General features: G+C 30.7%; 3 protein-coding genes across 10 annotated transcripts in view; 2 read left to right on the top strand and 1 right to left on the bottom strand.

Moving 5' to 3' along the window:
- The first annotated feature begins 853 nt into the window (after window positions 1–853).
- Window positions 854–2,126, top strand: LOC146535224 (defense protein 3-like). Its single transcript, XM_085191407.1, has 3 exons — window positions 854–1,266; window positions 1,374–1,571; window positions 1,728–2,126. The coding sequence occupies exons 1-3, from the start codon at window positions 917–919 to the stop codon at window positions 1,930–1,932; spliced, it is 753 nt and encodes a 250-aa protein (XP_085047533.1). The 5' UTR covers window positions 854–916; the 3' UTR covers window positions 1,933–2,126.
- Window positions 2,127–4,139: 2,013 nt separating this feature from the next.
- Window positions 4,140–6,616, top strand: LOC146535223 (gloverin-like). The gene is made up of 4 exons (XM_085191409.1): window positions 4,140–4,307; window positions 4,684–4,801; window positions 5,861–6,046; window positions 6,411–6,616. The coding sequence occupies exons 1-4, from the start codon at window positions 4,240–4,242 to the stop codon at window positions 6,540–6,542; spliced, it is 504 nt and encodes a 167-aa protein (XP_085047535.1). The 5' UTR covers window positions 4,140–4,239; the 3' UTR covers window positions 6,543–6,616.
- Window positions 6,617–10,698: 4,082 nt separating this feature from the next.
- Window positions 10,699–25,629, bottom strand: part of Myb (proto-oncogene like protein Myb) — a 45,411-nt gene continuing 30,480 nt past the window's right edge. For 5 of the 8 annotated variants that reach the window (XM_085190835.1, XM_085190837.1, XM_085190836.1 and 2 more), the window contains 11 exons: window positions 21,714–21,811; window positions 21,254–21,388; window positions 20,724–20,886; window positions 19,544–19,716; window positions 19,036–19,124; window positions 18,431–18,573; window positions 17,700–17,852; window positions 17,289–17,383; window positions 16,585–16,771; window positions 15,777–15,971; window positions 13,276–15,570 (listed from right to left, as the gene is read on the bottom strand). In XM_085190835.1, coding sequence (XP_085046961.1) covers window positions 14,881–15,570; window positions 15,777–15,971; window positions 16,585–16,771; window positions 17,289–17,383; window positions 17,700–17,852; window positions 18,431–18,573; window positions 19,036–19,124; window positions 19,544–19,716; window positions 20,724–20,886; window positions 21,254–21,388; window positions 21,714–21,811 — 2,121 coding nt within the window. In that variant the 3' untranslated portion in view covers window positions 13,276–14,880. Of the gene's footprint in view, window positions 12,362–12,726; window positions 12,841–13,275; window positions 15,571–15,776; window positions 15,972–16,584; window positions 16,772–17,288; window positions 17,384–17,699; window positions 17,853–18,430; window positions 18,574–19,035; window positions 19,125–19,543; window positions 19,717–20,723; window positions 20,887–21,253; window positions 21,389–21,713; window positions 21,812–25,629 lie in introns of those variants that run through there. The other 3 variants (XM_085190842.1, XM_085190843.1, XM_085190840.1) reach the window with 3 other exon arrangements.

Here is a 25,629-nt window from a genome sequence, read left to right as displayed (position 1 = left end):
AAACATTAAGCTGTTAATATATATTTCAAACTTATATCTGACTGTACCACCACCTAAAACCAGACGAGGCCGGTTTCGTCGAAGCGCGAAATGAAACGGACGAGTTCTTAGTCCACAAAAAGAGGACCTTATCTCCAAGTTATAGCTGTCAAATGACGTCCTTTCACGATGCATTGCACGGGGGAAATGAAATAAAAACTCTTCAAGTGTTTAAGCTTTTTCTTGTAAAAATTTTTTTTTGTCGTTTATTATATATACATAGGTATGTATGTATATAAGAAAGATAAATTGGGGGACTATTTATTTTTGTTTTTTTTCTAGGAAAACTAAACTCAACTAAGAAAAACAAAGTATGACTATAGTGTTAGTAGTTATATAAAACTTATAAACTAAATAACTTATAAAAACAGATTTTTTAGTCTACGCTCACTAAGGTTCCAGGTTTCACCTGGTTACCCTTGTACATCGTGTAACGTCCAAAAAAAATTTTAGTCAAAGTCGAAGAATAATTATTAGAATATTTAACAAAAATATTCTTCGTTTTCCTTAAGATTCTTAAAACCATTTCTTGCAATGTATATATGTCTTTTGTTTGATCCAAACACTATCTTTGTAAAGTGATTCATTATTATATATTACCATATTAATGCTATTAATACACAAGTGTCTCCACGTAAAGGTAACAATGTACTTATTAAACTGTAACACGACTTAATTTGTTGTGAGTTAAAGAATACGTCATCCAGTAAACTGAAGATAAGACTTAATATAGTACAGAAACCAAAGCGATACTCTCCCGGGGGTTTACTTTACAGAACTCATTTCAATATATAAAGGCTATCTAATTTTGCAGACATCATTCCATATTCGCATTTCTTTAGTGAAGTATTAAGAAGTAAATAATCAAACCATCAAAATGATCGCTAAGATCTTGTTGCTAGCTGTCTTCTTAGTGGGCGTCAGCTGTCGCTACGTGTCGCTTCCGTACGGAACAGTTGCTCTGATAGACGACACTGCCAACTTGATGGGACACGATTTCGAATCCGCAAGACCGATATATGTGAGGTCCAGAGTGCGTCGTCAGACCGGAGTAGCGAATACGAACCCCGACGGCACAGTCAACCTGATGGCGAAGTTGCCCATCGCCAGCGACGGCAAGAACGTACTGAGTGCAGTAGCAGGCGCCAACGCTCTCAGACCTGACGGACACCACACTCCTGGCAACAGCTACGGCGCCGTCAGCGGCGGACTGGCCTGGGACAACATGTGAGTGGCTATCTATCTTTTCATAATAAAATATTAGTTCAAGTTTGAATAAAAATATTATTACTTCTCGAATATACTCGTATTTATAAATGTTCTCCTCTTTCCAGTAAGGGCCATGGTCTAAGTGTCACCGGGAAGCATATCCCGAACCTTGCCGACCAGCTGACGGCGTCCGGCAAGATGAACATCTTCCACAACGACCACCACGACCTCTCCGCTAACGCGTTCGCCACCAAGACGATGCCCCTCAACCCGGTGATACCCAACTTCAACTCCTATGGAGGCGGCGTCGATTACAAATTCAAGTAAGTAGATTAATGTATTTCATATAACCCTATATATCTATCGGAAGTAGCAGAGTTAAAGAAATTAATTTAAAATGTATAAAAAAATCAAAAATCAAAGATCATTTCAATAATATCAACTTATCACATCAATAATATTAACTATTGCTTCTTTAGCGACAAGCTGGGCGCATCCCTGAGCGCCTCGCACACCGACCTGTTCAAGCGCAACGACTACTCGGCGATGGGCAACCTGAACCTGTTCAAGACACCCTCCTCCTCGCTGGACTTCAACGCCGGATTCAGCAAGTCCGTGTCGCCCTACATACCCTCGAGCAACTGGCAACCCTCCTTCGGAATGTCCCTCTCCAAATATTTTTAAGAATATTATTGTATTATAAATACCGCCTATTTATTAAGCCATTGATGCATTTGATTTAACTGTAATAGTGTTTTAGCTGTGGATGTCAAATTTGTTTTTAGTAATTACTATTTATAAAATTAGTAAGTTTTATTTACCTGAGGAAAATGATCTGTAGAAAATAATTTTGATTTTAATAAACCTTATTTAGTTAATTACTGCATTTTACTATTTTCCTTATTTATATTTCTGCTATGGCTGTCTGGAACAGAGAAAATTAATAAGTAGTATTTATTAAATTAACTGAGCAATATTAGCTTACAAAGAATATAATAAAATATACCTAATTATAAAAAAGAAACAAAAACCGATTGCATAAAACTAAAAAGAAAAAACCAACTTTATTAGGATTAACAGTGGGGACCCTTTTAAATTTTACGGGGTAAAAGATATTTATAATTCACATAATCTTTTATTATTACTTGTCTTTTACAGAGAAATTTACCTATAACTATTACGAGTATTATTTCCCGAAACTAATCAAATACCTAATTCGTATTGCATTAAGGTTTCAATAAAAAAAAATAAACCATTTATTTGTTCTAAGAAATCGTATATAAATAAGCAAAGCTCAGAGGCTGGGATATAATTTGTAAAGTTTATAATGAAATACTCTCAGAAGCGCTGAAGACGTTCAGTTTGTTATAGAGCGGCAAACTGAAGTTCATGAAAATATAAAGTATGGTGGCACAGTGAGTGCTGGTATATTTACTAAATATGATTGAATTTACTGATGCCAGTCGTGGCGCGCGGCGTAAGTTCGATCCCCGCTCGAGGAAAAAAAGATTTATATTTTAATTTCTTCGCTCTGTTGTTGAGGCAAAGCGCGGCATTGAGTTACGCCACTCAACATGTAAAGCCTCAAGAAATTAGCGGAATAAATAGAAAAAATAAGGAACTAATTTGAAACAAGATTATAATATTTTTAAATATCGTAAATGAAATGAAGAATTAATTTAAGGATTTTTAAACAAAGTTATTGCAATTTTATTAATTAGGTACAGTTATATATTAGTGTGTTTTTGGGACATTACTTCCTGTGTGGGTTTTGTACCCACCCAATAGAATCATTATAATTATAATTTAATCATTACATTATTATAATTTAATCATTACATTATTATAATTTAATCATTACATTATTATAATTTAATCATTTCCCTGCTCTGATAAACAAAGCCACTTCACACGCAATGTCTCTTAAACTCGACTTAAATGGAAAACGGAGTGCCTTAACACTGAAACCATTCTAAACTAATCTGCTAAGTCAAAAAAAAAACATTAAGCTGTTAATTATATTTCAAACTTATACCTCAATGTACCACCACCTAAAACCAGACGAGGCCGGTTTCGTCGAAGCGCGAAATGAAACGGACGAGTTGTTAGTTCACAAAAAGAGGACCTTATCTCCAAGTTATAGCCCTCAAATGACGTCCTTTCACGATGCATTGCACGTGGGAAATGAAATAAAAACTTTTCAAGTGCTTAAGCTTTTTCGTGTAATTTTTTTCTTGTCGTTTATTATACATACACATAGGCATGTATAATATATAACAAAGATAAATTGGGGGACTATTTATTTTCCTTTTTCTTAAGGAAAACTAAACTTTATTAAAAACTAACAAAATATGACTATAATATAATTACAATGTTACTAATTACATAAAATAAATTTAAAAATTAAATATCTACAAAATATATTATTATTTTGATATGACTAAGAAAAATTTTTTTAAGATTATTCTCTCTTCTATCGTCTGATCGATGACGACTCGAGCCAAAAGATTATCAAAGAAGTTACGTCAATTAATATCTCAATGTATCTGATTATTATCGACGGAGAGTGGAGAAAAAAGTGTAGAAATACTATATTTTATTTTAATTTACATCACTGTCATATACGAGAACAATATGAAGCAAAAAAAGAAAACTATTGTAATATCTCAAACAATGTAAACACTGCAAAGATAAAGGATAAAATACGTGAATAATAATTTTACAACCGCAAATATTGATAAAAAAAGAGGAATTCACCTCTTATCATTTATATTTATTATTGGCGTCTTAATTTAACTTGGCACGGGAAAGAACTAAGTTTAACAACCAGAAGGATTCCCCTAACTATAGGGATGTATAAATAAACCTGTTAGCGAGATGACTGTATCATTCACTTTCTGTAGCGGACTTCGGTAGAAGGTTCCTTTATAAAAAACGTGATTATTATTATAATTATTTTTTAAGTGTGTTCTTCTAAGTTTATTAATTAAAATGAAGTGCCTTATATTTTTTTCTACTCTCGTCTTAGCTGTTGTAGCTCAAGTACAATTTGATGATTCGTAAGTAATGAATTTTGTTTTACTTTAAAACATTTGGTATTAATTTTGTTATTTTTTAAAAAAAAAGTTATAAAGTATACCTGAATGCAAACGCGACGATTGTGGGTTCAATCCCACTCGGAGTAATAATTACACTTAATTTATTCTCAATTCCTTTTTCTGGTAGAGTCTGGGATTCTGCACGCCATGTCTTAAAATGGGCAGTGCGTAGAGAACGGAGTGTCTTATCACCACGTTCTCTATCTTGCTATAAGCAGTATACAGCGTGAAGAGCCGACAACTAATTATACAGCGTGCTCACATACAGCAAAAAAATATTTACTCACTATTTCTGTACTAATATATTCAAATATTATTTAAATTTGTTTAATTCTAGCTACCCAGAATGGTATGCCGGGCATCTGTTGAGAGAGCGACGTGACGTTACACTCGATAAGAAGATAGGCGATGGCCGCGTGTTCGGGACCCTAGGACAGAATGATGCTGGACTATTTGTAAGATTTCTTCACTTGTTTTGCATTTAATTTATAAATTTATGCTTTTGTATTGAGAAGCGGGTTTCATCATTCATTTTACTGAATGAGAAACGAACCCAAAACAATCGCGTTAAAAGTCATATGCTTGTGCCACTGTGTCACAACGGTCTATATGGTTTTGTCATACATTTTAGTACCTGTATGTTATTGAAAATATTTATATTAGTTTTGCTACAGTCTAAAAATTTTGTTAATTTTTTAAACAGGATATAACGCCTTTGAAATACATATGTACGAGTACATACATTTACTCTCTCAGTTTTTCCTTAAATAAATATATAAATATATCAATCAATTCATGTTTTTAATATAATCACATTATTTTGAAACAATTTAGTTTCTAAAAAACCACAAGGTCTTGGATCCATATTTATATAGATATGCACTTACTAATTATAAATTTTGTTTAAATTTAAGACAACATTTTGTACTTTTTATTATTAAAAGCATTGATATTATTGATTAGTTTCTTATGTAAAAATATTTAGTCTGCCGTACTCTTCGAGGATTTAAGGAAATTATTACTTAGAGTAACCTTTGGGTTTGGTCCATCGAGAGTGCCGTAAAGTTAACGTGGAAAAATGAAGGAAGCCAGGTCCATTGAGAATTCACCTCCATTTATAACAGATTGTAATAACTTTTCGACAGAATACGAGTATATAGACTGTTTAAAAAAATTCAAACCCAAAATCATGTCCAGGAAGGAGCAAAATAAGCAGAGAGTTTATTTTACTATGTTTATTTTTTCCTCTCCGTCAATCCCGCAATACAACATACCTTTTTTGTTGTTTTTGTTTAGACATAGACATTCCCTACTTTTTAGACATAACGGAAATGGAACCTGTTTCCAAGAGAAACTGTCGAACCTTGAAAACCGAAATATATATTTTTGCCGACTTGTATAAAAGAAGGAGGTTCTCAATTCGACTTTATTTTTATTTAACATTATTATTTAAAATATTATTCCACACTTTGAAAAGAAATAAAATAATTATATTCTACATTTATCTGTTACAGGGTAAAGCCGGCTACGACCATCAGATATTCAACGACAATCGCGGCAAACTAGATGGTAGCGTGTACGGTACCCGCGTCCTGGGACCTGCGGGGGACTCCTCACATTTTGGAGGAGGTCTTAACTGGAAGAATCCTAATGCTGCTGCTTCCTTTGATATCAGCAAGCAGATTGGTGCTGGCACCTCTGTAAGTCTTAGTTATTTTAAGAGAAGAATTCTTTCTATAGTTTTATTTATTTAAAATTTGATACATTTTTAGGGTTTTGTACCTCGAAAGGAAAAACCGTAACCCTTATAGGTTCACTTTGCTGTTCATACGTCTGTCAAGATTATTTTTATCTCAAGATCGCGTGGAGGTTTCAAGCAGAAAGAAATTAATACTAAATATTTAGGTTTATGGTTTCAACGCTTCTTCTAAGTCAACATAATCATAAGACGAGCATCTATGCACCGATTTTTCTGCATTTTTCATGAAGTTCGCCTTCCTTCCTTCTACTACTACTACTTTCTACTAGGTTATAAGTTTAATCGAAAAATATTACTTTTTCCAGTATCAAGCGGCAGCGGGTGGCAGATGGCCAGTCGGCAAGAACGGTGACTTCTCCCTCCAAGGCACGTATGGTAAACAGGCAGGCTTCTCGCGAGAGTTCGGAGGACTAGCTAACTTTAACTATCGATTTTAATATGTAGATATATATGTAAATATTATTTTAAGGCTTAATTAATTGTATTGTTTTATTTAAATAAATATCTTATAAGGAAATATATTCTTTTATTTCATTTATGAATATATTGATATTTTAGTAGTAAAATTTAATGTAAGTAGTTTTAAGATCCGCTTCTAGTAATGGAACTTTATACTTTGAAAAACGATTATTATTCACGTTGTCGATGTCATTAACAATAGTTTTTCAGCTAAACCACGGACGAAAGTCGTTAATTAGGGAACCCTAAAAAGGATCCTCTTAATCAAAAAAACTGATTGATTTAACTAAATCGTGGTCTTCATTCGATTACGCTTGCCCTTCATCGTAATTTCCATTTGCCTTGTTACAGTATTGAGGCCGCCAATTAAGGTGAACTCTCCATTTGAGCATACAAAGTAGACTACATATGATTTCAGTTTTTTAAGGACCTTTTGTATATTTTAATCGGCTTACAAAACTTTAAAAAGAAATAGATAGTATAGAGAGAGAGAGAGAGGGTACATTTTATTATTATATATTATAACAAGTATTGGCTTTTTCTATTTCTTCTTCAATTATAATCTTTAAGAACACCAAATAGAATAATTTATTGACCGAAGACGAATAGAAAGGTTTGGTCAGTCAGTGTCAATGTAACTCTATAAAAATAAATTTTCAATTTGAACTAGTAAGTAAGTTTGTAGTTCATGAGATTAGCACGACTTACCAAATAAATAAACTATAATTATATAGTCGGTAGAACCTTCTAAGCTTTAACAACCATCAGTATTTAATAACTTATACACCATATCATCGCTTATTCTAGCCTATATCAATTTGAAAATTTATGAGAGGATGAATGCTTGTTCCACTGTTACGCAAAAAGTATTGAACAAATTTAGATAAAACTTTACGTATCAACTTTATGTATCATAACTACACCTACATTACAACTTATGAAATGATTTTGTATAATTTGGCTATAATATAATTACAAAATTCGGTGGAAAGTGGGGAACGGAGTATCTTAACACTAGGTTTCCTCTGACCACCCTACTGTGTGCGGGATACAGCGTAAAGTATATAATTATAGGTTTTACGGGCGAAGCCGCGTTTGGCTCTCCAGTTCAATAAGAATAAATCTTTTTTTATTTTTATTTATATATATTTACTTGTCCTACAAGCATCTAAATCCTAGTAGCCCTACGTAAGGGGTGTTCGTAGTACGTACTCGTAGGTAGAGATTAAACGCTGTTACCGAAGTCTCCTGCGGTTTGGTGTTCCACGTCGCTTCTTGCCAATTATACGTCATCTTGAGGCTTTTATCGAATAGTTGATGTAATTATAACTTTCATTAAAGGTCTTAGGTCACAGTTTTGATTCTTGGTTGTGGTAATTTTATACTCGTATATAGAAATGTTGTGAAAAATATATTAGCTATTCATTACAAAAATATTTTTCCATTCAAACTTGTAATTCTTGAGATTGGGGCGTTCAAACATAGAAACTGTTCAGCCTTAGAACATATTAACGAAACTTATAGGTCGATCGCGAAATCGAATGAGATGACGAAATCTTATTACTTCTAAAGTCTACTAGTCTAGTTAAATGTTGTACGTAATTTAAACTAACTTTAGTATACAAGCAAGTCAACCGATAAATTAGAGCCAGGCTCTAACTAAATTTGGACTCGTGCAATCTTAATTGCTATTGCACTGATCTTGTAGGGGGGATGGGGAATGGGGATGGAGTTACAACTTTGCCTTATGTTGCAAACAGTTCAAAATCATATGGTTTAACTTAGTTCTTGAGTTGAGTTAGTTGTTGCTGTGAATTTGTGATTGAGTTTTGTATTATTGAAAATTTGTTTATGTTTTTGTTTTTATTTCTTTCTTAGCTGGCGGCATTGAAAAGGATATTCTTAAAGAATATGATAATATATTACGTGTATTAAGCATAACATGCCTACTTAAACTGCACACTCATATTTGCAAGCTAATTTTATTTTATTTTATTTTTATATTGCTTTAAAATATTATTTATTTTATTTTAAATATCCAAGATTCGTGACAAGCTGTGCCAATGCGTCATAGCCCCGTGGCACACTATAAACGTGACGTTTGTGAGTTCAATTACGTCTCGAAAATCTTGAAAATTAAGCGAAAACTGAAGTACGAAATGTCTTAACACTATGTTTTCTCTGTATACGAAGCAGGTTCCACCACTCATCACGCTCTCACGCTCATTAACGTCTACATTCACTTCTTGCTGTATTTACATACATATATATCCAAACTTTTGAGACATCACTTGTTAAGTCGTGGACAACGACACGTTTTTCTTTTTACCAAAGCGAGGAATTGAATATAATTTATTATCCCGACTGGGAATTGAACCTACCTACCTTAGCGTATACAGTCAAACGCCATGCCTATACGTAGTGTTAATATTTTCGCAACACTATTAAAAGATAGAATGGCGGGCATTAAGCAACCCGACTACTGCAACATACAATCACTAACTCGAAGCGTTAAGACTTGGACGTGATATACTGAATAGTTGTAAAATGAGATTTTTATATATTGTGAGTATATTTTGTAGTTTTTTTTTAGTTTGTGTAGTTTTAATCGATATATTACGTCAATATTATAAATTTTAAATAATAATTATCGTAATTTATATTTAAATCAGCTTCACGCCGTATCCCGCACGCACACAGCAGGGTAGGCAGAGCGAATCTAGTGTTAAGACACTCCGGTCCCCACTTTCCGCCTAATTCTGGAGGCATTGCGTGTTGAGTAGCGGAACTCAACGCCGTTAAGAGCGATATTTCATATCCGCGAGTGGAGATCGAACCACTCACATTTTGGGTCCCTGCGCCGCAATTAGCCTCTTATATTTGTATGGTAAATTTGTCGTTGAATATATTATAATATCATATTGATATAGGTTATGGCCAATCGTGCCGTAGGGGTAAAGGGGGACGTGACTGTAAACAGGATAGGTTGCGGATTCGATTCCACCGATAGAGAAGTTAATTATAATTTTTAACAATATAAATCAATTATATTATGATGAAAATATAAGTTAATGTCGTATTATATTTGACCGCGTTGGTGTACTGCTTTACCTATCGTTGAAAAAAATAATTATATTTAACAAATTATTATCTTTACAGTTAACACTATTTTGTGCACTAAAAGTGATATCAGCGAAACCAGCGGGCCCAATCGGGACGTTTCTACAAACTAACTTCATAGGGTTCCCGGTCATCCACCAAAGGCAGTCTTGGACTTTCGACCCAGAATCCTCTTTAAGGAGAAGAGATGAGTTTATTAATAAACATGGCGACAAAGGAGATAAGCTAATTGAAAATCTAGGTTTAGGCGACAGTGCTGGTGCAAATAATCGTAGTTAAAAATTCGTTTTTATTACTAATCACTGGTTAGTTAGGTATCTTAGCGTTCTAACCGTAAACGCGATGAGTGTGGGTTCGATTAAGGGAAATATTGTAATGAAATTGTTTTCATTTTACGCTTTGATAAATCCACCACACATCCACATTCAATACAATGCCTATAGTAAGGAGAAAAGTGAGAAATAGCTTGTTTTAAAACTAGATTCTGTAATATAAAAAAAGAAATTTTACAATTAGGTAAAAATGGATATACAAAAAAATCTATATTTTTATAGCTACGTCACATGATGTTGCAATTTTGCATAATCCTATAATTAGTTATGAAATGTTCATATAAATATATGTTTTGTTGCAAAGCACATTCACTATCGGCCTTGTGCTAAAATTTAATTAATTTGTAAACCAAGTTAAGATACTTCTTTCTTATCGCCATTGTGCGTTGAAAGGCGGAAATTAACGCCGTGTTTTTAATTTATTATAATATTAAAAATAATTGTGAAATTACGTTACATAAATCAAATGTGTTATACAATATCAAAACAAGGAAAAATGTCAAGAAAAAAGCCTTTGGCCTATTATATCATACAAAATAATAATTGTATATAAAAATATGTATTACATATGTATGATGATGTAATAATTCATATATAGATTAAATATTTACTAAATAAAATAAATAATTCTACTAGTAATACTATGAAGTCATACATAAGTTAATAGAAAATAAAACAAAAATATGCACAATCCTTTATTTCCTTGTTTACACCTTAACTATTTACAATAACAGACAATATTTGTGTCATTTATTAAAAACTCCACTTAAAAGTAAATTTCGACATCACTTTTATTAAAACTAGAAAGAAATATTTAAAATATGAAGGTTACAAAACAGACATTGGAAGTTACACTTACTTTAAAATACAATACTATACAATATCAAATAAAATCTAAAACATAAATAAAAAGTAAAATATTTAAGAAACATGGCGGAATATGAACCAGCACTAATAGTAAAAAGTCGTACAAATCTTGTTTTTTATATCTATGTATAAAGGTCACAGTGTAAAAAGCCCTAAACAATCCTTTTATAAAATTATTCAAATAAAAAAAACTAAAAAATCTAAATAAGTTACAAGTCAAAATAAACGTTCTCGAAGATTCTGTCACAGTATAAAAAAGGGATTTATAATATTTTTTCTCACACGCAAACACACATGCAAACTATATATCTACTAAAATTATAAAATTTTATGTTTAAATTAACTTTTAATTAAAGGTTTTCATGATATCTTTAATAGAAACAAAAAATTAAAGTTAAATTATATATTAACATGTTCAAAATAAAAAATAAACAATAAAAAAATATTTTTAACTTAATTTTATTTTTTAAAAGAAAAGTTTCAAACAATTGCCTTCCTTTAATTTTTTTTTAAATAGGTTTTTATTTAAATGGAATAAAAAAAAGTTGTCTAACTCATAATTACTCTTAACGTTAAATAATTAATCTTAAAACTAACATCACACAGGTTTTTATATATACAAATCACAAAAAAAAACTTAAATCTAATACTATATTAAAAATCATTTAAAAGAAAAACTTAAATCTAATACTATTTTAAAAAACATTTAAAAGACAAACTTAGTTACATAATTTTTTATAACGTCTCTTAACGTTAAAACAAAATTACTTAATTTACTATAAATATTTATAAATAATCATATTAATATTTACCACAATTTCGTTTATTACCCAGCTTCACGCTTTTTCACAGAGAACCCTGTGTTGACTCTCACTTTCTCCGTTCTTTTTGAGGCGTTGAATTTGAGGGGCGGAACTTAACTCCGAATTTATTTTATGTAATCAAATATTTCACTCACCATTTGCATACAAATCTCGTGTAATTTAAAAAAATATATGTTATTTTATACTATTACATTATTTTCTCAGTAGAAATATGCATTGTTTGTTTTAAATAGAAATCATAATTATTTGTTTATTATTGCTAAGCCAATTTCGATTCTAATTGATGACATAATCTTTATGGATTAAAAATATTTTTGTATGTTTTTTTTAATATACATACTTATGTTTTTATACAAAATAATATGGTTCTTATTTATAAGTATTTATATTAATATGTTATTTTAGTTATTTATTCTATAAAGTGGCTTTGAAATTTAATATTTTTAATTATCCTAATATAAGATAATTTTTAAAATCTTTTACTTTGCAATATTAAACTTACACAAAAATATATTTTAAAAATATGAAATTTAATTAAAAATTAAGCGATCTGGGTTTCAATGCGGTTTTCCTTAAATACTGATGGGCCAGTTTAGTTAGGTCCAATTGATCTTGAGTTTTACCACACGCATATGTTTCCCATTTATTATCAGCCTGTAAATTAAGATAATGTTAATATTTTTAATAAATTAAGATAATGATAATTAATATAATGTTAAAGTGCGAAAAAAACTTTTATAGCTTCACTTATAGCTTTACGTTCTACCCTGCACATACAGGGTAGGCCGAGGGATTCTTGTAACTTATTATTTAGTCCGGAGAGTAACGGAGTGTCCGTTTCCCTTTACCTCGTTACCAAAGCGAAGAAATTAAAATATTGAATATTTCGTTTCCTTGAGTTCGAACCCACAATTTTTATTTATTATTAAACCACATTTTATTAAAGAATAAATGATCATTTATAATTATTTCCCTTTGTTTCAAAAAATATTTCATATAAAAATAGAATTAATAATTACCAATATAAAATTAGTTTTCTCCTCCATCATCTCTTCTGTTATGTCGTGGTCGAATTTTATAGATCTTACTGCTGACTTTTTTACAACTAAAGGTTCGCTTGATAACTTTCGTACCTAAAAAATGTTAATTATTAACTCTATATAACTTAAAAGTCTTTTATATAGTTTAATTATTATTTTAGTAATGGACTTAAAATTATTAAAATTTTCATAATTATGAAAGTTATTATATTTTCATGTATTCGTCAATTTTATTTGAATTTAAGTGTGATATTTGACTATGCTGAATTTACATTATTACATATTGTATGAAAATAGTAAGTAAAATATAGCTTAAATATCTATTTTTATAACTTTATACCAATTTTACCGTTCACTTTAAATTCTCAATTATTTTTAATTTCACTTTACAATCTAAATATAATAATAAAAACATCAAAATAAGCAATTAAATAAGGACTAAAATCTACATTACGCGTGCAAATTGAAAACAAAACCAAAGTTGTTAATATGTAATGTCGGTGATAGGAAGAAAAATAAACAAACATATTATAGTGAAATAAATACATTTATTGAAATAAAAAATGACATTGGATCTCATTTGGACTTTGGAATGGAACTAACAATATTGACAGTTACTAAACTACAAAAAGAAACATATTAAAAAAACACATTTCATACAAAGTCGCATACAAAAATCTACTGCTACAGAATAAATAAAAAAGAAAAAAACAATTTTTAAAACATAAATTAATAACAAAAAGAAATAATAAACAAATCAACAAGAATAATAAATAAGTTTTCGTTATAAATAATAAAAACTGTAGATTCAACACTGGTCTGTCAATATTGTACGGGAAATACGGGAATGGAAAAATTGGAGGGAACAAGAGTGAAGGGAATGTCACTTCTTTATTTCACATAAAGTATTCTTAAGTAGCTGCCGATTTATATTAAAATTGTGAATATTATAACAAAGAAAAAGTGAATAGATAATAAATATTCGTAATTACATTACACAATACAACCTCGAGTTTGATAAATAAAAAAAATGTTAATAATTTTATAGATAGGCAAAATTACAAAGCGAATTATTCGATAGACATTTAAATAATAAATAAATATAAGGATAGGATTAAGTTCCTAACGAGGACGATTAGTGATTTTAGGCCGAGAGCTTAAATTTACTCAGCCAGACGCAAAGATCCTATACCGTACAGTCAAATAATAATTTTGACGTGTAATTCTTTAAAGATCCCTAAACTAAAAATAATACTTGAATCTTAATTCGAAGTAACCCTAATATTCAATAACACTAAAATATTTTGGTGCATGGTAAACTTGAGGTATAATATAGTTTTAAACGTAAAACTTAATTAGCCTACATTATATATATATATATTAAATTAAAATTCGAAAACAAATATTCATTTGATGAAAATTTCATCTTTGGTAATCTAACCCCTAATCTCTTCAATTTGGTGCACTTATTCTATACATATAGTCTAAAAATACAGTTTTTGTACAAAGCAATATTTATAACCGTTAAGAATCCAATTAAATTTATTTTGTCATGTTAGTATAATTATAAAGTATAGTCTTTATGCATTGTCTGTGATTTTATAATTTTTTAAAAACGAAAAAAAAAGAACTTATAATTACAATAATTATAATCAAAGAAAGTTTTTTTAAAATACTTTTACTTTTGTTCAAACAAGACAGCCTCAATTAGTCAAATCCACCATTTTATAACCTTATTCAACAGAAATATGTTTCTTGCTATAACTATAGCATCACGATTATTAGATTTATAATAAACCAATACTGACCTTCAAAAAAGAAGTACAAACACAACTTCTTGAGACATTGTATGTAAAATTTAAGCATAATATGGAATTTATTTTGTATGTACTTCACTGAGGAGCTCACTGTTTACTTTTTTTAATCCACTAATATTATGTCAATAAACTTAATATTTATTTTATATTTAAATATATGAAGTTAGTTAGTTTTTTCCTTTAGAGAAGATCTAGTGTAAAAACACTATGTTCTCCATCTAAATAAAAATCACTAAATAGATCACAAACTATTCCGTCACAACCAAATCAAATGACTAACGTAATCATAATCGCAATAATAATCATTATTTATCACTCACATATTAGTGAACATGAAATAATCATTGTACAAATCATCTGTATCTTTGTCCACTTGCCACCATTGATTCTCTTTTTCCGTTTCATTTGGTTTATTTAATACTTTATTAGTTAATATTTCATCTATACGTGACGTTGATGGCTTTTGATTTGTTACTTTGTATATGTGATCTGCTAATGCGTTGGCCAATACTTCTTTAGGTGCTATTAATGTGTTACCGTGATTACCGTTATTACTGAGATTACCGTGATTATCATTATTACCGCTGTTACCGTGATTACCGTTATAACCGTTATTACAGTTAATCATGTTAATATTATCGCATGCCAAATCATTAGACGTTGTAATAGTTCTAATTCTATCAGCGTTTAACCTCGCAAAGCTTCTAGGGGAGTTTAAATTAGTAATATTTCTAAATATATTAGGATTTTGTACGTTTGTATGACGATATTCATACATGTTAGGGTCTAGGTTAGGTATAGGATTAGTATGGATTAAGGACCCGTGTTGTACCTTTGATTTCTCTGTAATTTGTGTTTCTATATCCATTTCTTCGTATTTGGAAGTTTCTGGTGTGTTTTCTGCGCTCATTAGAATGTGCAAGCTCGTGGATTCTTCTAGTAGTGAATTTTTTACTATTGAAGGTGGCGAGAATAGAACTGAACTGTCTCCCGCTAGTGTTTTGCTCTGGAACAGAAATATAATGAATAAATTTAAGATATAAATATATTAATGGATTTTATTTTTTTATAAAATTATATATTTTTCAAAGTAATGTTACATAATTTATGTTATTTACTCTATTTTCATACATCCTTCAAATATACAAATTAAATAATGTAACATATCAGTGTAGGCTAACGGTATCAAATATAACAATAATGAATACTCACGGGCGTCTCAACAATGAACGACACGTCCGGCACACTAGTGCAATGGCTGACGGAATGGCTAACATGGCTCACGTGGCTATCATGCGAGTGCGGCGTGCTGGTGCCCCAGCTGTGGGCTAACGCTTTACGTGATTTCTTATGAGATGGGAAGTTTTCTTTGCCTCGACGCCCGCTGCCGATGCCAGAGTCGTTTACCTTTAATTTTATAGTTTAGTGTTAATTACTTTTTTCTGTGAAATGTCTTGATGACTGTAAACGGGGTGGTTATGAATTTTGATATCTTTTAATATTTATAACCACTGATATTGGATTTTTATATATAATTTGTTTGATCATAAATTAAATCGCCTCAATAATGTTAAAAATAAACAAATTCTTTCTATAAAATTGTTAAATTACATATTTACTTTGATATTCACACATTTTCCCAAAACCTACGCACGTGTATTTTGTCTATCTTAGTCAACTTATAGAATCCTAAGCAACTTTTTATTTATACCATTTAAGAAAAAATATATACTGCATATTTAGTCTTGAGTCGAACCCAAAATCTTAGTATACAATTATTATTTGATTATTTATTTATTTTATATAAAATTGAGGCCGTTGTAGGCGCAACAGAGACTGAATGTAAAATCGACCGTTAGGGAGAATGAATTATTTTTATTTTTCATTCTGGTAACAAGAAAAAGCGCAGCAGAGTTCCGTCACACTACAAAATCTTGAAAATTAGACGGTAAACACTAGGTTCCCTCTGCCTACCGTGCTATATGCCGGATACAGCGTGAAGCATAAACAAAATACCAACCTGCATATCAATATCAGCTTTCGACGACAGTAATGAGTCGTTCATTTGTACCGTAGTATCCGAATTCTCTTCCCTTTGTATCATTTCAGTGATATCTTCCACTAATAAGCCTGGACTCGACGGTTCATATTTTAGACCGGATTTTTTACCTATTTCTTCCATTGCTATCTTGAAAGGAGTCGGTGTTCTGAAATTAGAGAGGTAATGTTTAATTATATTAAATAAATTAAAATCAATGGTTAACGGAATGGTTATCTTCGCTAGCTGTATGGCAAACTAAATAGTTTTATTTTTTATATTTACATATCGATATCGTTATAGTGGTTGAATCAAACTAGGTTGCAGGGTGAAAGCCAACATTATTTATATGGTAATTTATTATAACTATTACGACCAAAATATTTTTATAGCTTTTAATGCGTTCAGTACTGCACTCTCCGCCCGACTCCGATACTTGTCTTTATTTAATTTAATAATAACAAGTCTTAAAATATTTTTGATGGCATGCGATATTATTATACTCGCATTGGCCATATATTTCCTCTCTGATAGACAAATCGCGGGCCTGAGTTCCGTCTTAACAAACACGTTTCAAAAACCGGGTAGTGTGTGAGGAATGGAAAATTTTAACACTGCCTAGTGTTGTGTCTGTCTACTCTGCTACGCGGTAAATAGCGTAAAACGTATTTTTTTAAATAACTTACTTCGGTGTATTATTCTTCAATTGTGTTCCTACCGGAGTTAAATTACACGCGGCTGGCGTTGGAGTATGGAGGAGTGGACTTGCCGCAATTAAGTCCTGCAAGTATAAAAAAGTAAAGTTTAATAAAAATGTAAATTATATTTTAAATTGTTGTAGTTGCATTTAAAGGTGACTATTGATAATATTAATCAATAAAGGTTAGAATAAAAAAGAATAAAAGTTTCTAACTTTTATTGACTAACATTATCAGTTCATCTCAGTAACATATATATATATTAAAAACTTAAGTTACAGATGATTCAATATTACAGTTAACATTAGTTTACAGCATGAACATAATACTATTGATATCCAAACTAAATCGATTAAAATAGAATATATAGAAAATGCTAAAAAAATATAAATAACATACCTTATGACTGCTATGTCGTAATGGCGTAGAATCAAATACGGGTAAAGATAAAGTGTTTGTATCTGTCCCGGTCAGGAACTGTGAAGGACTGAATGGTAGAGGCTTTATTGGTGTGGTGCCTTCCAGACCTTTCGATATTGTTTCTGCCCACGTCTGGAATTTTATAAGGTAAATAGTTAATAATGTTATTATTAGTGTATTTTAAAATAATTTCAAAGTATACATTTATATGGTAAATGAAATAATTTAAGTATCATTAAAATACTTTACTAGAGACTAGTGTAGTAATAGTATACTTAAGTTTCATTATGCAAAAAACATTTTAAATTTCTCTTCATATAAATGTAGAGACTAGCAGCCAGATAGGTAGCGGCCTTCGATCGCTTAAAGTTATTATTACATTATAGCCAAATTATACAAAATTTTTGACATAAATGCCTATATGTTATTCTAATGTACCTTTAACCTACGTTAGTGTAAAATTTCATTTTAGTCTGTTCACTACTTTTTGCGTGAAAGTGGAATTAACTTTAATTCATCGTTACAAACTTTATTTTATCATTTATAATATTAGTAGCTTCACGCTGTATCCCGCACATAGCAGGGTAGACAGGGAAACCTAGTGTTAAGCCACCTTAATTACGTTTCTACAATCTGCCTTGTTTACATGGATGAAGGTACAATATGTAAGGATATATAAAAAGCAAAATAAAACATCGATACCAACTCACATTATTTGGGTTGGGCGTTAATTGTTTCTTCATTTTACCCCTCCTTAATATGGGGGGAGGGCTGTTGGTTTCCATTTTTCGTGGTGAAAACACTGACGGAACTATGATTTCCTTTGTTGAATTCCCCTGTATTGAATATGTTACTGGAAAAAGAAAAAAAATATATTGAAATTCAATTATTATACTTGATATATAATAGAAGTAACTGTACGTAACGTGATTGGGGGCGATCCCCTATTGCAGAAACGCTATGCTGAAACTCAGTGCGTTGTTAAAAAGCTGTTATGTATAATTTTCTTTTATATTCCATATTAGGTACTTGAAAAATGAAATTTATATTCCATACAATACAAACTCATCGAATTACAATTCCTCTGAGTTGCAAACGAACTCGTAACCTTGAGGGTTGCGAGCTCGACTTCCACTCAAAGATATGATTTTTTCAGTTTCTTGGCTACAAGACAAAGTGCGGAGTAGAGTACCATTTTCACCTCTCAATACACAAGGTGTTAAAAATCGGGCGGTGAGTAGAGAAAGAATTGTCTTAAGACTTGTCCTCTGCCTACGCGGAATAGAACGTGAAACTAAAAGATGACATTTATTACCTGCATTAGGATCATTGTTGTCAGATGAAACTTGACTTAAGTAGGTTTTGATAGGCGAGTTCAAAGGCAGCGATTCTATATTGATGAATCTGTAATAACAAAGAAATTAAAAAATTCAAATAAAAAAATATTTTTGTGTTAAATATACTATTTTGCGCAAGGTTATATTAAATCAAACTAATCGACTTGACATAATCCACTATATTTTTAAGGCCATTTAGTATAACTCTTAGTTATTTGTATTTAACAACGCGGGTGTAAGCACAGGTAGAAAATAAAGCAATACGGCCGACGAGCCGTGGCCGCTTGACTTAGCTGTAGATGGCTATACAAATACGATTTTAATTTTTTTCTTACATTTTATTATTTAAAATTATTTAAAGCCTAACTTCAAAGCGATCACGACAAATCAACCAAACTGTGGGTTATTACAATTTTACCATACAACCAAGTCACAAGTAACAATTAGCATAAAATACACTCCAGCGTTAAACTCCGCACAACTCACTTGAAAGGCGCACCGACAATCTCAACCGTATCGACCGGCTGCAACGTCTGTTGAGCTCTCAGCAACTGGCGGAGGTGCTGCGCTTGTTTCGTTACTTTGCTACTATTACTGTTTGTACTACTTGTTGATTGTGCTGAGGTGTTGAGGTCTGACCACGGTTGTAGTGTTGAGTCCTGGGGAAATTAGTGAGAGTTAGTAAAAAAAATATTATTTTTAAAAAGAGAATTAGTAAAAGGTTATTAAAGAATTAGTTAAGCCAGTTGTGGCGCAAGGGCACAGTGTGACTGCAAACGCGACTGGTTGTGGGTTCGAACCCCACTGGATGAAATGAAATGTATTATATTTCCATAATTTATATTCCCATTTCTTCGCTCTGGTGTCGAGGCAAAGCGCGGCGTTGAGTTCCGCCACTCAACACTCAATGCTTCCAGAATTCGGCAAAGTGGGGAATGGAGTGTCTTAACACTAGGTTCTCTCTGCCTACACTGCTGTGTGCTGGATACAGCGTGAAGCTAATTTATTTACTTATTTAGTAAAAAGTTATTTAGTGACACAAAAAATCAATCAAACATTTATACTATTTTAATGGAATTTAATTAAAGTTTCTTGTGCAACTATAACACAATATTTATATTATGAACACCAAAAACCACAAGAACTAAAACAACAATTAAACAACACAACACATCAATATAGCGCTAATGAAAATAAAAGAAAAGATAAAAATAATGAAAAAAAAAAAACAAAAGATTTATTATGTATACTTGACAAAATTTGAAAAATCTTAGGGTTTTATACCTTTGTTTTTTTTTATAATTAAAAAAATATTACTTTTGTTTTGTACATGAAGTTAACTGTCAATATTATTTATTATTTTGATTATTACTTAATAGTAGTTGAGACTAGTCGTGCTACAGTCGCACAGGTGCTTTACGGTAAACGACTGGTTGTGGGATCGATTTCCACTTCCGATGAAATAATTCATATTTTCATTGCCGTTCAAAACGCAAAATCGAATACGCGTAAACGAAATTACCTGACACTAACGCATTATCAAAAATTCTTGAAATGGAAACCGATATAGTTAAATATATTCGAAATGTTTCATGCCTACGCTACATACACAATGTACAAGGAAATATATATGACAAAAAAAAAAACAGAAAAAGCGTGCACCAACATCAATATAAGCAACAGTGACTTTATCTCTTCTTTCAAAATCATTTACTTCTGTGCGTTTGCTCTTTTGTTTCCGTCGAAGGTTCTCGTAGCTGTCCAACAGTTCCGGCTCGTATTTACGCCTCATTGTCGAGTTCCAGTGGTTTTTTATTGCGTTGTCTGTCCTGGAATATGAAAGAAATGTATTAAATTATATATGTAAATTAATTATTATTTATGTTAGTGTTTTATATCAACAACTACTACAATCAGTATGAATTTAATCATAAATTACTGAATAACTAGGCATAATCTTTTGAGGCCAGTCTTAGCGCAGTGCCCCTGTGGTGGGGTTCGATGGTATGCCAAGAGAACTTAGTGTTACGACACTTTGTTTTCCACACACTACTCAATTATCATAGAAATTGAGTGTTCAGTGACGGAACTTAACGCCGCCTTAACTTTGTTTCAAGAATCAGGAAATGATAATTGTTCATATTTGTATTTTTATATTACATTCTGCAGTACAGTCTACATTATATTATAACTAACCTTCCCGGCAATAATTTAGCAATTTTCGCCCACTGATTGCCAAGTTGTTTGTGGGCCTGGTATATAATTCTGTCTTCATGTTCCGTCCACGCTGTTTTCTTTATTGACGGATTTAAATGATTGTGCCAACGTTCCCTGTAAACAGAATTAAATTTTAGTTTTTTAGTTTTACGCTGTATCTTGCACATAGAAGGGTAGGCAGTAGGAACTTGGGAACCTAGTGTTGCTGTCCGTCCTCCATTAAAACATTAACGTTCCCCGGGATTCTTGAGGCATTGAGTGTTGAGTGGCAGAACTCAACGCCGCTTACCAAAGCGAGGAAGTAAAAATATTAAATATTTCATCCATGGTGCTTATTGAACCCACGACTGTCTTATTTACAGTCACGAGCACGCTGATGTTGTCCTTAAGAAATACCATAAGGCACTAAGCTATAGCGTATATTTTTATGAATATCCACCTGCATTGTTTTCCTATTCTGCCTTTAAGGTGCCTCGCGATTAAAGTCCATTTCTTCGGACCGTACTTAGCTACTAATTCCATTACTTTCTCATCCTCCTGTAACATGAAAAAAAAAATATTTATTAATAAAAAAATATAAGAGTATTCATGTATATAAAAATATTTAAACCATTATTCATTTTTATAAATTTGTTACATAAAACTAATCTATTTTATGTTCTAACATGGCAAAAGAATATTTTTCCAACTAGACTATTATGCGATAGCCTCAATCGACCTCGAAAAAACACAATCAATTAGCGAAAATAATTTAATAAAATACTATAATTTTTATGGAAACAACTTTAAATGCCATAACAAATGGAGCTTACTCCATTTTAATATGCCACGGACAATAAATAATAATAATATAATTCGTCATGCACTGTTTTAGAATATAATCTGGAAACAATAGAACAAAAATAATATTATTTAAAATAATATTAATCGCGAAGGTTGTGGTTCCGATTCTCATTCTGGGGACTGAATTATTTAATACTTATTTTTTTTTGCTTTGCCGAAGGTATTATTATCGTCATGTATTTCAAGTATGGAAATTGATAAGTTTATTTATACATCGATTTCTATATTGCATACATAAATTAAATATATTGATAAAGAAAAATGTCGTTGAGTTTCTCCACTGTTTAGTGGAGAAACTCAACGACATTTTTCTGTCAACTGTCAACTGAATGAAAACTGTCAACGACAGTTTTCACAGTGTCTCAAAAATTACCCGGAAAGTTGGAAAATGCGTTAAAAAATTGTGATAAATAAAAAATTTATTGCACGTGATGCAAGCAAGTTATTTGAAGTTTCGATCACGTAAGACATCCTTTAATAGGTTTTCATTATATTATTTTCTATTTTGTAATAACAAAAAATAAAAAGAACAGAAAAAAAACACAAAAGAACATTAAAAAAAAAACATAAAATGTTTGGAAATTATCCTAGACTTTTATCTTAAATACAATTTTACAACACACCTACCTAATTCAATTTCGTATATTTCGGTTTAAACTATAATACAATAAAAAATAATGCCACGTGGCTATTAATATAAATGTAAACGTTTAATTCCGTTCTATGTTCTGTTCTCGCTGTTAGTATTCATTTAGATTTTCTGGCCTATCACGCTGAAATATCTTTTTGTTAGGCAATTATACACTGACTGACCCATATAAAAAACTTATGAATCATCAATGGCCGATATTATGCCAATAAAAAATAACAAAAAACCTCTACGAAAAGCCGCCAAGTTGCAAGGTAATCTTGTTTTGGTAAAAGCCGTTGAAACAGCTGAGCAAATTTGAAAATACAGTACGTTTGAGAAATCGTGGCCGTCTTGAAGTTAGGCATTAAGTAAATAATCAAATGTAAGGAAAAATTCTGAAATTGTGATTGAAACTAATTTCAGGGCGGCCACGACTCGTCAAACTTACTATACAACTCGACTTGCCCAACAGGATTGTTTTCTCTTAATATTTTATATAGTGTTGATATTATTATAGCCTTATTATAATAAATGTTAAGATATAAAACTTGTAAAAAAGGAATCTGAGTTTATGTAAAAACATTTTGCTTCTTAAGTTGTTTTTTTAAGTTCCAAAAAAAGGTATTCTTACAAATTCCTCGCGGATTTTGATGTCTGCGGCGTTATCAACAAGTTTTCCAAAATATATATTATTTATATAATAAAAATGTTTTTAAATAATATAATTTTTGTTCTATAAATTCCCTAATAAAAGATCATACTCTTTAAAACCAATCTATAGCATATGTATTGAGATCATTCTAATAAATTGGATACGCCTTCAATATACACGTGTTAAGTTTACCAGCTATGAACAAAAACATGTTTCATTCTTGGAAGAAGGACGAGCTTCAAAGTCAGGGCCGTAAGAAATGATAAAGATAGTAAATTAATGCTGAACTTAAATTAAACATACGTGTTGTACGAGCACACGGTCTGTCCCTTTAACCGTTAGCTAACACATATATTTATTCTTTTCTATTGAAAATTATTTACAACTAGACTTATATTACTTACTAGTACTATATCATAGTTTTCTTTAAAAAAGTCCAGGCAAAACCTTACTTAGTGAAACATGAATGATTTATAAATAACAAAATCAAATAGTTAATTTTTCTCACAAAATATATTTGAGAACCACTGTCCATTAATTGGCGTCCTTGGTTGTTATATTTGGCTCATAGTGTTTAAGTACTTTAGACCACGATCACGACTACAGAATATAGTGTAATCTTTATGTTTTAATAGCAAATTGTTAATAATATATGCTATTTTATAAAAAATATGACATAAACAATCAACTTTATAATAAAAGTATAAAAAACAAATATCATATTAGCCCAGTAAATTAGAACTAAATTCTTAATGGTTTCATAAATTATGAGATTTAGGTATACTTTTATTTCTCTTTGTTTCCTTTTTATCATAAATTATTAATAAAATTTACAAAATATCAAAAGTAAATAATAAGAATTACCAGTTTGTTATTAAGAATATACATACTATACATACTATTGAAAAAAAAATGAAGTCTAAATATCCTTAAAATAATTATTTTTCCAATTTCAAATTTTAAAGAACACTTAGGACAAATAACTTAACTACGGCTGTGGCATAGATAAAACGAGGTCAGAATAATACGCGTCTAAACAAAACGCTGTATTGTCATGAACATGTATTGTCAACTTGTTGTTAATTGGTAAGTAAAAATAAAAGTATTTGATGAGTCAGGGCAGCGAAGTATTATAGTAAATGGATAGTAATTTATTTTAAGCATCACGCTGTATCCCTTATATAGCCAGGTACACAGATCAAACCTAGTGTTACGACACTCTGTTCTCCGCTTTATAAGTTAAAGCGCTTTATAACTAAAGTAATTGTTTTAAATTGCTTTTTTTTTCATTATTTCCAATAATATATAAACGTTAAAATGTATGATACATTTTGCACCATAATCATAAATGTATATACATATAAAATATTATTTTATACAAAAATATATATCCCCGTAGGTTTGGCATCCCTGAATTAGATGTTTACATCAGTCTGGTACAAACCTAAACACTTTTAAGGCGTAATTTTTTAGACGGTCATTAATCATTTATTTAAGTACTGTGGGAATTGTTATATACGATATATTATTGAACTTTATTTCACGTTTAGTTAGAAACAAGATAAGAATTAATAGTTCTTTAGTAATTAAAAACATCAATTAATTGATAATTATGGCGTGTAAGTGTTTTACTTTTAAGTACGTACACGCTGAATGTAGCAAAAACATGTTTCCCATCAAATTATATATTACTAAGACATTTTCTGAATAGAATATTTTAAAAATATTGTATAAATAAAAAAAAAACTGTATTAACATATAAAATAGAATGTAAGAACTCGAAGAATAATACATATTTTAATTTAAAATCTTCCACAACGAAGTACAAATATAAAATTAAAGGAATGTGTTAACACTAGGTTCTCTCTGCCTACCCTGTTGTGTGCGGGATACAGCGTGAAGTGAACTCAACTGGAGAGAAAATAAATTTAAAAAAGGCATTTTCGTAATACTTTTTATTATTTAATGGGTTTTTATAGCTTAAAGTCATAGTTAGTCACACCTTAAACGACATTCCATTTAATATTAATAATATAACAGACAGGATATACATACATATAGTTCAAACATTATTTATGTCATACCAATTTTGGAAACAAGACTAAATAAGAAATAAGTTTTGATCTTCACATAAGTATTATAAATTTCTGGTTTTTTCCTACAGTTGGTGACTTGGGGAATTTTATTTCATATAATTTACTTCTTTTTTATTAATAATGGGCGTCATCT

The sequence above is a fragment of the Heliconius melpomene genome, chromosome 10 (genome assembly GCF_056956725.1).
Source record: "Heliconius melpomene rosina isolate 202511_hmr_F chromosome 10, ASM5695672v1, whole genome shotgun sequence".
Lineage (NCBI taxonomy): Eukaryota > Metazoa > Arthropoda > Insecta > Lepidoptera > Nymphalidae > Heliconius > Heliconius melpomene.
Note: the sequence above shows the minus strand (reverse complement) of the source record. Positions and strands in the feature narration are given on the sequence as shown.